Genomic DNA, 15,238 nt, shown 5'->3' with positions numbered 1-15,238 from the left:
CCAGACGGACAGACAGACAGACGGACAGACAGACAACCTGAAACCAGTATACCCCCCCCCCTTACAACTTTGTTGTCGGGGGGTACAATTAAGAAAGAAATTGTTAGATATAAATCTCTAAATGGTCATATCTCAGAGATAACTTCCAAAATTATTTCTTAATCATTCACTACAGTCATTTGACAATAACCATTTACAAGTACCTAAACCAAACCTGTCATTTTCCAGGTAAAAGTTTTTCTTCTCAAGACCATAAATCTGGAACAAAATCCCTTTTCAAGTAAGAACAGCAGAATCTCTGAGCTCCTTCAAAAAATTTTAACTATCCAGGATCTCTGGTGGGTTTGAAATTACCCTGTAAAATGCTCAGACTTGTAGTGTTGAAATAGTTCTATGATGCTTACGACTTTTCAATACATGTATTTCACAACTTTTGCTAAAAAAATATTTTGACTTCTTAACTATAGTTAAATCTGCTTTGTAATATAAACAAATTCTATTGCTGACATTGTCATGTATATATTTTATATATTGTATATATGTTATATGTATGATTTGTTGTGAGACCCACATGGTAGATTGTGACTACCCAAATGTGTAGCCCCCCACACCCCTATAAATAAAGTCATTGCTTACTTACTTAAACTGGGAAAATACTGTGTCACATAAAAACAGTAATTTTTTATATTACTCCCCAAGGAAAATGACTTAAAAGCACATTGTTTAGTGTTTTAACTGGTATAGTTCATATATGTACTAAGACTTTTAGCTGGAAGATGTAAAAAATTGTCGAGGACACAACATACAAATATACTTTATTGGGAGGAGAATGGCACAAAAAATCACTTATATGCTACATTAAGACTTTGGTGGTAAGATCAAGCTGCTAATAAGTTACACTGGACTTCTAAACAAAGTTACACTGGACTTCTAAACATTCAGTGGTAAAATCTTTAAAGCATGGAACATAACCAAGCAAAATAATTGCAGACTCGCCTTGAGGGAGTCTCTTTATGACAGGTAGTTAATGGAAACTGCGACTTTCCCTCACACCTGCTTTAGCAGAATTCCGTTATGAATTGCACTAAATGATTTACATGTCATAAGACCTTAGTAACATCAACATGGTTGACTCTTTGACAGTCGATAAAATCCTAAGATCCTTTGGAAGCAAGCGCAACCAAGCTATATAATACCATTACCAGACTTGGGTCAATGTAATAGTCCAGACTTGGTTTTGACCGAGTCTTCCATGAGAGGTAATGGAAAGTGCAATACCCTTCACATACTAAACCAAAGTCCTTGATTGAGACCATTATAAATATGGATATCTCTGTAGATGTGTCATTTATACAGAGTGAATAGTGGACTTCAGAAGTATTGTCTAACCTTGAAATTCTTATATAAATGTGTAAATATTGTTTTCCCCTTTGTCCTGAGAAAAGCATGTATAAATACTACAGTACTACAGTAGGATTGCAATAGACTGGACTAAGACCTTTCGTTAAAACTAGAACAACATCTAGTAGTTCATACTTCAGACTCAGCACACCTGGTTACTTCATCATTTATAACTAAACTCTTTCTGAATAAAGTTTATTGTTTGTAAAATCAAGCAAACACTTTAATATCACAGATTAATCATTAAAACCCTGGAACAATGCCTAAACTAGAGCTATCACTGAATGTGATTCATACCCCCACTAAAAGCCTTGTTTGCAAAAAGTTATAATGGTGATAAATAACATTTACTCTTATCTTTGAATACTACTCATAGTACATTTTATGGCCAATATTGGGGACAATTTTATATCTATTTCTTCTATTGTACTAAATTACTTTGAACTAGAGTCTGCTTTTGGAAACGGGCATGTCTTCCAATACTGCTTCATTTAATTGGCAGGAAGAATGGATATATGCAGTATCTGGTCATAGCTCAAAGACACAGGTTGGTAAAAATACAAACATAAATATTAAGCAGTACAATATATTCAATATACTGTATACTTATTTATATATTTATTTATTTGGGTTTTACGGAGCACCAACACAATATAGGTTATATGGCGCCAAACAGGACTACAAATTTTGGTTTCACATCTCATTTACATCGAAATAAAAACATGAGGTATGGAATCAAAATTTGCATACCTGCTGGAATCACAGAGTTACAGCAAAACCAAGTGTTAAGACCCTTTTAGTCGCATCTTATGATCATGCAAGGGTAAGGCAGTGGTTTCAATTCTTTTCATACACAGATCGTCCCAGAACCACATGGGGCATATACTGTATACAACCATAACAAGTCAACAAAAGCAAATTTATAAGAGCCTGAGGGTCACAGTGGTCCTATATCTATCACCTGTGTACCATTGCTCTGACCTCAAGGTCAAGTTCACAAAGACCCAGTCTAAGCAAAAATCACTCTCACATGACTCCATATAACTCTGCACTTACTGTCCAGATCTGGCCCATCATTAATCTTAAACAAGAACTTATACACACCCTATGAACAGATGAATAGGTTTAATGAGTGTAAACAAAGTGAAATATCACATTTTTAATTCAAAGGCCCATAACTTCACCAAACGTAATTCAACCAAAGAAACCAATACAAGAGGCAAGTTCCTCATCTGAAGAAAACCTGAAACTAGATTTGGTGAAAATCTCACTCATCTGAAGAAAACCTGACTTTGCTTCAAACTAGATTTGGTGAAAATCTTTTGAGCTGTTCATTAAAACAAAAGTTATTTATTTTATATATATTTTGCTGTCATGCACCAAAAACGCATAACCATCAGAAGAAATCATTTAAAGGTATTTCTATTTTAACTCAGGAGTAATGGTTTTACTTGGTTTTGATTTACTACAGTGAATCAAGCGTGCCCCTATCTTCAAACCTTATTCATGAACAAGTTTCAGAAATATTGCAAGACAATGCAAGTAATGTCAATTCTAAGATATTTCCAAAGGGAAATAAAAGTCAGAGTTTCGGGACTTGGTATGTGAACTTGTCTTCATAATGTAAGTTGTATGGGTTCCAGAGAAAGGATTGGAAAGGATAGGAAAAGTACAAACAAGATGGGACAAAGTGATTTCTATAAAGCACACCCCAAACAAAGTTTGGTGAAGGCATATAAATAGTAAAATGTGATCAACAACAATATAAATAAATGCACTTTAAAAGGACACACTTCCAGACGTATGTCAAAATGTTTATGTTGTTTTAGTAATTGTGAATAAACCAACAATGTGCTTCGGTGAGTTAACAGCCACACCAACTGCAAAAATACACAACTTCAACTATTTTTAACAAGTTAATATAGCAAAAATATTTGTACCTTTTAATTACACAGTAGAATGTGTTGGAAATTCTTGGGTTTTGCACTATGCTGCACTGTGTATGTATAGCAAAATGATCGACTTCAATCATATTCATTTACAGTTTTAATACAAATAGTAAATATTGATAGAAAGTTTTTCATCAATTGCAATTATGATATTGTAAAACTGTGTCCCTTTTATCAAAAATAATAAAACTAGAGATTGCTTTCTGTAAAAGCACATGTCTCCTTTTCTGCTTCCTTTAACTCTTATACACCCTGCTAAATTGCTATAATGAACTTATCCATCTTTCAATTTGGACATTACCATTTATAGTTCATAGGGGTATTCACTGAAGATTTACTGAATGAATGGCAAACAGTGCAGATCATGATCAGACTGCATGATGTGCAGGCTGATCTTGATCTGCACTGGTCGCAAAGGCAGAAACAATTGCCGCTAGTATGCTAAGAGATAAATGAAAAGGTAAATTGATATGCAATATATGTATCTAGAAACAGCGCAAAGGCCTATGTTTGGAGAAAAATGAAAGGAAATATTAAACTTTACTCTCAAAGCCATCTTGACATTTGACCAACTAAACCCAAAAGCAATAGGGGACAACTACTAACCCAAGCAACTATCCTATAATGTTTGACAGCTGATGGATCTTTGACCATCAAAACTATATGGATCACTGATTGACCACAGACAATCATTCTATAAAATTTCAACTGTTTAAGACCCCTTGAAAGCCTTTTTTTATTTCTTACGGTTAAAGATTGTTGTGGTACCAAAGGATCCATATACTGCTAGTAATATATAGTACTAAATACTAAGTTGCATACAGATCCCTTTTGTACTACTACAAAGCAGTATACTTGCAATCCAATAATGAGATTTAAAGAGGCAACTATTAGATTAAAAATAATTAAACAGGGAAAACCTGACAATATACCAAACTAGCCTAGGTACAATACTAATTCACCTTTCCATTTAAAGAAAGCAGAAATGGGAGACTAAGCTGACTTTGCTGCACATTCTATTATGAGAGTTTTGGATATGTTTTCATTGATCACAGATCTTTGATATATCACAGGAGTTACAGATAAAACAGACATATACATGTACACTATCACAGACTAGGAATAAATCACAGAAAAGAAATATCATTTTAGAATATTTTAACAGTATATCATATAAATACACATTTTATGGACAAGTAACTACAGCGAATCACCACTATTTGAAGTATGTGATGGGATACAAAGAGAAAATATATAGAAACATATGAAAAAACTAAAAGTAAAAAAAGCATTTGTGTGTGTAAAGTGGGTAAATGAGGAAAAGGGTGACAGGATACTAAGACATAATATCAACAAACACAAGAAACAAAAAGTTAAAAAAATGTTTGTTTTTTACAACATTTAGGGGGAGGGGGTAGTGGGGGGCCTAGTGTGATGGGAGTAGGCTGGGGCGAGGGGTGAGAAATGTGGGTGTGGCAGATGACGACACAATAAGAGACAAATTCATGAAACATAAGAAACTAGAAGTAAAAAAAATTGCTTTTGTGTGGTGGGGGTGTGGAGGGGGGGGGGGGGGGGGGGGCAGACATACTGATGGGGCACACAGATATATGATCATCATTTCATTATCCCCCTTCAACTTCACAGCAGGGAATAACAAAATATATTCAAGAAAGACAAAAGAAACAAAAGTTTGAAATCTCATTTGCATAAAAAGTGGCTAAGTACGCAAATGTAACTTTGATACAAATGGCTAAGTACACAAATGGGCAAAATTTCATGAAAATGACAGCAAAAGTTATAAAACCTATGTCATTCAGTTGGTATCAGCATGGCGAAAAAATGTGTTAGAAGTTTCATTCAATTGTGATGAGTTGTAACTGAGATACTAACTTGCTGATAATCACAAACAGAATATTGTTGAAAAAATACGGCTAAGTACAAAAAGGAGCATAATTTCACCAAAATGAAAGCACCTGCTGTGGAACATACATCATTCAGTTGATGACTGCAAAGAAGTGAGTGAAGTTTTATTTTGTGCTTATTTAGTTTTATCAAAATTAACGCAAGAGTTATGGCACCCATGTCATTCTGTTGTTATTATCGGGGAAAGCATGTGGGGTAAAGTTTCATTCAGTTGTGATGAGAAATAACTGAGACATGAGCTTGCTGCATATTGTCCACAAGGTGTCTAGACATAGCACTGATGTTTGTGGATATTGCAATAGCACTGGTGACTCATGGAGAGAGAAATGAGCCAAATTTTGACCCCCAAGAACAGCCAAACAAAAAAAAACCGACATCATATTTTTTTTTAACTTAAACAATACAAGCAGAAAGGATGATAATAAAAGACATGATTTATCTAGTACTTTTCTTGGAACAACTTCTAAAACAAGAGCACCGCCATGCGGGTGCTGACGCTCAACTGATTTTGTTTGTATAATAGAAATATTGTCCTACCCATGATTTTCTAAGTCTAAAAAGGGCCATCATTCTTGCAAAAAGCAGGATAGAGTTATGTTTCTTGATGTACAGTGTCCACTTATGATGGTGAAAAACTGTTGCAAGTTTTAAAGCAATAGCTTTGATAGTTTATGAGAAAAGTTGACTTAAACATAATATTCAACCAAGAAAATGATTTTTCTAAGTCCAAAAGGGGCAATAATTATTGCAAAAAGCAGGATGGAGTTATGTTGCTTGCTGTACAGGGTCAGCTTATGATGGTTAAAAGAGTTGCAAGTTTTAAAGCAATAGCTTTGATAGTTTAAGAGAAAAAGTTGACCTAAACATAAAACTTAACCAAGAAATCTGATATTTTCTAAGTCCAAAAGGGCCATAAATCTTGCAAAAAGCAGGATGGAGTTATGTTTTGCTGTACAGGGTCAGCTTATGATGGTGAACAAGTGTTTTCAAGTTTTAAAGCAATAGCTTTGATAGTTTAGGATAAAAGCTGACCTCAACATAAAACTTAACCAAGAAAACTGATTTTCTAAGTCCAAAAGGGGCAATAATTCTTGCAAAAAGCAAGATGGAGTTATGTTTCTTGATGTACAGGGTCTGCTTATGATGGTGAACAAGTATTCCAAGTTTCAAAGCAATAGCTTTGATAGTTTAGGAGAAAAGTTGAACTAAACATAAAACTTAACCAAGAAATCTGATATTTTCTAAGTACAAAAGGGGCCATAAATCTTGCAAAAAGCAAGATGGAGTTATGTTTCTTGCTATACAGGGTCAGCTTATGATGGTGAACAAGTATTCCAAGTTTCAAAGCAATAGCTTTGATAGTTTAGGAGAAAAGCTGACCTAAACATAAAACTTAACCAGGCAACGCCGACGCCGACGCCGACAACCGCTCAAGTGATGACAATAACTCATCATTTTTTTTCAAAAAATCAGATGAGCTAACAAGTTAATGCTAATAAACTTTTTCTTTACTGGCTATTTTCTATCTCTTTCCACTTGACCTAAATGTGTCTGTTCCAGAAGTTTGAAATTTTTATAATTTTGAACCAGGAAAGTATATATAGTTTCATTACCTTTAATATCAATTATAACCACTTTTATAGGTGTGAATTTCCCAACATAAAAAAATCAAAACTTTGCTTTTCTGACAGCACCAAAACAACTGTTATTTCATTTTGAATGAAAACTTTGGGTTCAAGTGTTTACAATTGTCGGAATGAGTTAGAACATTCAGCTAATAAAACAGTGTAATAATCACTGGTATAGCTACCAATAGTCAATTAATGCCAACACATATTTCACAAATTAAAAATAAATAAATGCCAAACAAATAATCCAAGGAGGTAGCTAAGATATATCCCAGAATGCAACGCAATTAGTGCAGAACCAAACATTTTTGCAGGGAAACGCGACCAAAGGCTCCCATACACACAAAATTTAACAAAGCTAAACTACACTAATATAAGAAGAATATATACAGCACCTGATTTTAACAGACGAATTAAACAATACAATGATCTACAAACATGAGGCCTTTACAAAATGATACAAGATTTAGATCTGGAAGATTTCAGTGTGTAACCATGTTCATCAACATATACCCCATCAGGGAGATCTCTTCTTTTGACCTTGAGGTCATCAATATTGCTGTAACGTCTTGTCATTCCACTTTTTATGAGTGGATGGGACCCTATTTCATATGCAGAGCTTGTCTTTTTGACAGTTTTATTAGCACTAAGGCCCTGGTCTTGGATATCTGCATATTTAAAATCTGAGTTCCGTTCAAACTTTTCTTCAAATCTATCAGTTTTTGATGGTATCTCCAATGACTTACCTCCATCATCCAATGAGTCATTGCCATTGTTTTCTGAAAGACAATGTTGCAACTGAGTCACAAGTTTTGACATGCCAAATGAGCTGGCATCAACACAACCATTTGTAGTTACAGTTAGTTTCATTGGTTTACAATTACCAAGCAAGTCTCCAACTTTACCCGTTAGCGGCCAGTCACATTCACCAATCAATAGTGGAATGACAATCCTATCCAGCTGTTTTGCCATTCTTATGTCTCGTTCACTGACTTCTGACAAATGGTACTTGTTAGTTATACATGCCAGTACAATCCGGCAACACTGCAAACCCTGCTGGATCCTGTTATATAAAGATTCGGAACCTCCCATCTGGTATGCTCCAAACCAGCAAGACAACTTCTCCCTTGTAAGTCTCTCATACAGTGGTTCAACCTGGTAAAAAGATACATTATTTGTGAACAAAATTCATGATGAATGCTTTTGTTATACATATCAGTGACCTTCCACAAAAATCAACGTGTATCACAAGCAATATTACTACACAGATACTTTGAAAATGATGACAAACAACCAGAAAAAATAAATGAATTAGTTTAGGGTATTGGGGAGGAGGAGGATTTTAATTGCTCTCACTTTGTACTTAACCCTTACCTTGCTAAACTTCAGTACCATAGACCATTAAAAGGGGTGCTTACAAAAAAGATTCTGGCTGAATGGTGAACAGTGCAGATCTTGATCAGACTGCACAGATGTGCAGGCTGATCAAGATCTACACTGGTCCCAATAGCAGAATCATTCGTGTCCAGCATGGCAAGCGTTAAAGGCTGCCAAATAGTAGGAAACTACCTCCAAAATAAGGAGAAAAAAATGACATTTTATTTAAATGTCAAACCTGTGAACAAGTTCCTATTGTAATGGAGAGGATGTACCACAAGGTCAAACATATACTCACCTGCTTCAATTTCCCCCAATGGCAAGATATAAATATATCTGGTAATATAGACAGATCAAGGATATGCTCCTGTCCGTCAGATAACTGACTTTTTGTTCCCCACAGAGATCTGAATTCTGAAATATCAAAAATACATTAACTTGTTTATAAGCTATCACCTTTCTTCTATTGAAGACAGGGGAATTAATAGAACAAGAGCTGTCTCCATAGGATGACACATGCCCCCGATGGCACTTTGAATAAATAGTTATGGCCGATGTTAGAGTTTAGGACCTTTGACCTACGGAGCTGGGTCTTGCGCACGACACGTCGTCTTACTGTGTCACACATTCATGCGTAGTTATTTTAAAATCCATGCATGAATGACAATGATATGGACCGGACACGCCCATCAATGCACTATCATGAAAAATGACCTTTAATGTCTAAGTATGACCTTGACCTTTGAGCTACGGATCTGGGTCTTGTGTGCGACACGTCGTCTTACTGTGGTGCACATTCATGCTAAGTTATTTGAAAATCCATCCATCGATGACAAAGATATGGTCCGGACACGCCCATCAATGCACTATCCTTTAACGTCTAAGTGTGACCTTGACCTTTGAGCTACGGACCTGGGTCTTGCGCGCGACATGTCGTCTTACTGTGGTACACATTCATGCCAACTTATTTGAAAATCCATCCATCGATGACAAAGATATGGACCGGACACGCCCATCAATGCACTATCCTTTAATGTCTAAGTGTGACCTTGATCTTTGAGCTATGGACCTGGGTCTTGCGCGCGACACGTCGTCTTACTGTGGTACACATTCATGCCAAGTTATTTGAAAATCCATCCATCGATGACAAAGATATGGACCGTACACGAAAATTGCGGACAGACTGACAGACCAACAGACTGACAGACTGACAGACGGTTCAAAAACTATATGCCTCCCTTTGGGGGCATAAAAATATCATATCATTAGCAAATATAGGAAATTACTGTAAAATTCCGGGAAGTATTGTCCCTTCAAAGTCACTTGTGGGTCATTTCATTTAAATACACAAATTGAAACATCCCTTACAGAAGAAAAAGGCCTGCTGCGTACTCTTGCTGTGTACATACAGCGTATATGATGCGTACATGATGTGTACTGAACTCAAGGGCTTTAAATAGTACACAGGATATACACCGCACATACACCGATAGTACGTTTGTAGTACACTTTTGACATGCAAATGAGCTCTGCCGCGTACTACTTGCTGCGTACATGCTGTGGACTACATAGTACACAGGATGTATGCTTGAGGAATTTAGTATGCGGGAAATAGTACGCAGCATGTACGCGGCACATACACTTTTCACATGCAAATGAGCCTGCGGTGTACTACCCCTGCGGCGTACATGCTGTGTACTCCTGCGGCGTACATGCTGTGTACTCCTGGCTCGAGTCCTGCGGCGTACATGCTGTGTACTTCTGCTGCATACATGTTGTGTACTCTTGTGGCGAAACTGCTGTGATAATGTAAATTCCTTACCCCACCAACTTTCGTATGCAAATGCTGATCATTTGGACAGAAAAAAACAGAAAAAAAGATAAGTGACATGCATCAATAAGTATTTACCCTTACCAAAATAATGTTGATTGATGTTATCAAATAAATTAGTATGCTTTTCTTCATCCACTTTTCAATGAAATAAATCAATTTTTGTAGCATGTAATTTGGTAAACATTTGAAGAAAATGGCGTAACTGCATCAAGGGGAAACAACTTTAATGCAACTAAATATAAGTGTTATGATTTATTATAGACGTTGTGTGCATATTATGTATTTATTTTGATTAAAATCCATCTGAGAACAATCTAGGACTGGAATTATTTAAGCATTTATACACTTTTACGTCCGTAAAAAGTAGCGCACCAAAAAATTTTGGGTTGATTTTTTCCAATGGGGCGAGCGCAATTAGCCAAAAACGTTCTGAAAATATACGAGCGGCAAATCCGATGAACAACTTTTTAATTTGGTGAGGCCTTAATGAGTTAACATAATGAGCATTAAAGCCTTTATAAAACATGATAGAATGGTGTTTTGCTTAAGAGTATTCAAATAACAGTGAGAGCTATTAATTCTTCTCATTCGGGCGCTGTTGAGGCATGATCTTGGTAATTATTTCTAAATATTTCATGTATTACAAAATGTACGGTAATGCAACGAAGTTCAAATAAGGCTTTTCAATTATCCAAGTTAGAAAGCTCCAGGATTAATTCAAAATGAAAAAGAATATATTTTTACATTGCATGCAAGGTGCAGCTCAGAAATCACTAAGATGTAAGCTTCACAAATGAACATTGCAAATAGTATGGCAAATTTTCATTGTTCAGAATACCGGTAATCTGAACTATTCTATGCTATTAAGATAAAAGTTCTTGCTTCCAAAAAAAAAAAAAATGTACAAATACTTCCTGCATGAAGTGTACTTCAGACTTTTACCCAAAAAAATCAAAGTATAAACACCAAAAGAAAATGAACAAGTCCCTCCTGCGGTTATGAAGTTTACTTCAGACTTTAACTTATAAAAAAAACAAACTAAGTATAAATGCCAAAAGAAATTGTACAAGTCTTTCCCGCGTATATGAAGTGTACTGCACAAATTTCAATGTATCTGCAGTGTACATGTAGTGTACTATTTTCTTGTACAAGTCCCTCCTGCGTACATGCAGTATATTCCTTAAATTTTCAGAGTCTACGCTGCGTACTTGAAGTGTACTAGTGACCTCCTGTGTACTCGTCGAAATAGTACGCGGCATGTACACGGCATGTGGTGTATGTAAAATGTACTCCTTTGGCGTACTACTGTGTTCGCGGCATATACACAGCAAATACGCAGCATGTACGCCACAGAGCTTGCTTCTGTAAGGGATTTGCAATCTCACTGCAGTAAAAGTTGATGATTATTTCTTTTATATGTAACTGTCACAAACATGTATCTTCTAAACAATGTGTAAACAGTCTTCTTTAAATGCATATAAAAGAACTTGTTTTCTATGTTAAATGTTGTGCAGAACATCTACTATTGATTCAAAATTGCTAGTACAGTCGAAACTCGGTATCTCGAATTTCAAGGGACCGTGCGTTTTATTTCGAGATAACCGAAATTCGAGTTATGAGGAGAGACATATATGGACGAAATAAGTGTACATTATGAAAAGATTTAATAAAAAACTGTTTCGTTGATGCCGTGTATACGCTGTCGGTTCTTTACGCATAAACGATTCAGTACAGTTTGTGTTTATCGAAGTTTTCAGTTTTTCGAAGAATAAAAATGATACTAACCTCAAATGTTTTTGAGGCAAGCTTCCTTTTTGTACCACGTTTCTCTCCCTGGGTACTGACATTCGATCTGACATTTTAAATGAATGATGCTTTCCACTAAGAAGTTAATTTGTATACAACAACAACACCAACAACAACCTCTATTACCTCTAATTAATCCTTATCAAATATCCCAACTGTTCAAACTAATTAATTCATTAGTCAAATTAAAAGCAATTTTTATAACGTTTCAAAAACAAATGACTGCTGATTAAAGAAATCTAAGGTTTACATCAAATAATTATCATTATGGCACGTGCAAACAAGTATGACATCATCTCACTTTGATATGTCGGCATCGCGGCTTTCTTGTTAGGCAATATACAGGGACATTTTTTAAAAACCAACCACATTCACAGTGAAATGTGTGAAATTCCATGGCATATTTTTCTCACTTCGACTTAACGAGTTCACAATGCACTTCAATTTTATTGACGGGTCTGAAAATCTCTTTCGACACATCTGGAGTCTCGGTAAGTCAAATTTTGATGTAACCGAAGTTGAATTACATATATGAAGAAGGAAATTTGACGGGACTTGAACATTTCTTCGACTTAAGCGGAATTTCGAGGTAAGCGAGTTTGAGATATCGAGTTTCGACTGTAGTTATATGTGTGTTAGGAAACCAGTCTAAACGTTCGAACACCTAGCTAATGGGTTGTCTTTGGTTGCATTCATAAAATTGTCCAATGAAAAGGCTGCATTCTGAGACCAGCATCCACATAAAAAACTTAAAAACCGAGGCTAGTCTCAAGAGTACTGAACTGGGTTTGGAGATCGGTTTATGACTCAAATTTACAATTGGTGAATGTCATGACAATGCCTGAAAACAACCAATCAAAACTGGAGGTAAGTATCTGAAAGTTTTGGTAAACTTAAGAAACTTATAAAAACCTTACCATGTGTTATCGAATTTTCATCAGGTGTAATTCCAAGGTAACTTAGCTGCATCAAAATTTCACAAAACTTGTATTTTGGCCAGTCGGTACCAGCAATTCTGTCTTCACCTGGTTTAGAGTACAGGCGTATGTAACTTCTGTCTCCCATCACTCCTGTCTGTACCTCCTCTGACAATGGAGCACTTACAAACTTCAAAACTATAACTGGTATGTCCTTATCAACCAAGTGGGAAATCTACAATCAGAATATCATAGTGAGCAAAGTGTAGATAAGTGTTTGTCAGGTCAAAGTTAGTCTGTACCTGCTATAGCTCATAAAGCTTTCAATACCAGCCAGAGAATGTCAAAATCACACACAGAAGGCACTGACTGCTCAAAGTCACACAGAGATGAGTAAAATATTCAAATTATCCAGAGCATTGAGTGATCCAAACATAGAAAATATAAGGAAAACAGCCTCAGACCAAAGGAACTGCTTGGTTCAGTGCTGGTGTTTGAGCCATTAAAGCTCGGGCAAGTGGAGTTACATTGTACTGAGATTATGCAATCAAATGGCAATATGAGTTCACTTCCTTAACTCTTATCTTAGCATATCCAAAGTCTGCATATCTGCACAGAAGCAATCAGAAGTGAAAGAGATCATGACATTTTCCGTAGGCAGCAGTCTATAGACGGCTGTATTTTTTTGTCTACTTTATAATATTCACCTGAGGCATACATGGCATAATGCACTGACTATTTAAAAAAAAATGGAACAAATAGCACAAGAAAATTACTTGGGTTGTTCCATATCAATGGGCTGAATTTCAAACTTACTCTTCTTTCTATTTTGAAAAAAACAAGAGCTGTCCGTAAGACAGCCAAGCTCGACTATTCGAAATATTGTCAGAGAAGCAGGAAATTATCACCCAAAATGTTAAATATCAAAAGAGTTTTAAGTTCGAAAGGGGACATAATTTGACCAAAATGCATATCAGAGTTATGGGACTTGATGCTATCAACTAGTTTTATAACCCCGAAGAAACATGTTAAGTTTCAATTCCATATCTGCATTAGTTTTGGAGATAGTAACTTGCATGTAAAACTTTAACCAGAATTTTCTAAGTCCAAAAGGGGGCATAATTTGCCCAAAATACATGTCAGAGTTATGGGACTTGACCCAGTGAGGTAGGTAATTGATCTAGAAAAAGAAAAAATAAGTTTTAAATCTATATGCCTTTTAGTAATAGCTGTATGTACTTGCACGCAAAACTTTAACCAGAATTTTCTAAGTCCAAAAGGGGGCATAATTTGACCAAAATACATGTCAGAGTTATTGGACTTGACCTAGTGATGTAGGTAATTGATCTAGAGAAAGAAAAAATAAGTTTCAAATCTATATGCCTTTTGGTAATAGCTGTATGTACTTGCACACAAAACTTAAACCAGATTTTTCTAAGTCCAAAAGGGGACATAATTTGGCCAAAATGAAGGTCAGAGTTATGGGACTTGCTGCTATCAACTAGTTTTATAACCCCGAAGACACATGTGAAGTTTCAATTCAATATCTACATTAGTTTTGGAGATAGTAACTTGCATGTAAAACTTTAACCAGAATTTAACAGAGTTATGGGACTTGACCCAGTGAGGTAGGTAATTGATCTAGAAAAAGAAAAAATAAGTTTTAAATCCATATGCCTTTTAGTAATAGCTGTATGTACTTGCACGCAAAACTTTAACCAGAATTTTCTAAGTCCAAAAGGGGGCATAATTTGCTCAAAATACATGTTAGAGTTATGGAACTTGACCCAGTGAGGTTGGTAATTGACCTAGAAAAAGAATAAATAAGTTTCAAAGCTAGATGCCTTTAAATGATAGCTGTATGTACTTGCATGCAAAAACTTAACCAAAGTGTGACGCCGACGCCGACGCCTACGCCAGGGTGAGTAGAATAGCTAGACTATTCTTTGAATAGTCGAGCTAAAAATGGTTAAAACATTCAAAGACCAGACAGAAAGATATAACCAAGATTACACATAAACTCAGATTCTACCAGTCTCAGAGTGCATGGTTAAAACATTCAAAGACCAGACAGAAAGATATAACCAAGATTACACATAAACTCAGATTCTACCAGTCTCAGAGTGCATGGTTAAAACATTCAAAGACCAGACAGAAAGATATAACCAAGATTATACATAAACTCAGATTCTACCAGTCTCAGAGTGTATGGTTAAAACATTCAAAGACCAGACAGAAAGATATAACCAAGATTATACATAAACTCAGATTCTACCAGTCTCAGAGTGCAATATTTGCTTTTGGTCTATCATTTATTATTTTATTTAAAGAAAGAAGATATAATAGTTTTGAGACTGGTCTCCAAATTCAGTTTTATTACTTTGGACATGGAAGACTTTA

The 15,238-nt window shown here is 35.7% G+C and overlaps 1 protein-coding gene across 1 annotated transcript in view; it reads right to left on the bottom strand.

Annotated features, from left to right (window-relative positions):
• Nucleotides 1-6,269: 6,269 nt before the first annotated feature.
• Nucleotides 6,270-15,238, bottom strand: part of LOC123566140 (uncharacterized) — a 49,965-nt gene continuing 40,996 nt past the window's right edge. The window contains exons 20-22 of the mRNA XM_045360018.2: nucleotides 12,839-13,073; nucleotides 8,580-8,695; nucleotides 6,270-8,059 (exon numbers count right to left, since the gene is read on the bottom strand). Of these exons, the coding sequence (XP_045215953.2) occupies nucleotides 7,352-8,059; nucleotides 8,580-8,695; nucleotides 12,839-13,073 (1,059 nt within the window). The 3' untranslated portion in view covers nucleotides 6,270-7,351. The remainder of the gene's footprint in view (nucleotides 8,060-8,579; nucleotides 8,696-12,838; nucleotides 13,074-15,238) is intronic.

Source organism: Mercenaria mercenaria, chromosome 8 (genome assembly GCF_021730395.1).
Source record: "Mercenaria mercenaria strain notata chromosome 8, MADL_Memer_1, whole genome shotgun sequence".
Classification (NCBI taxonomy): Eukaryota; Metazoa; Mollusca; class Bivalvia; order Venerida; family Veneridae; genus Mercenaria; species Mercenaria mercenaria.
This window is presented reverse-complemented; position numbering and strand designations above follow the sequence as displayed.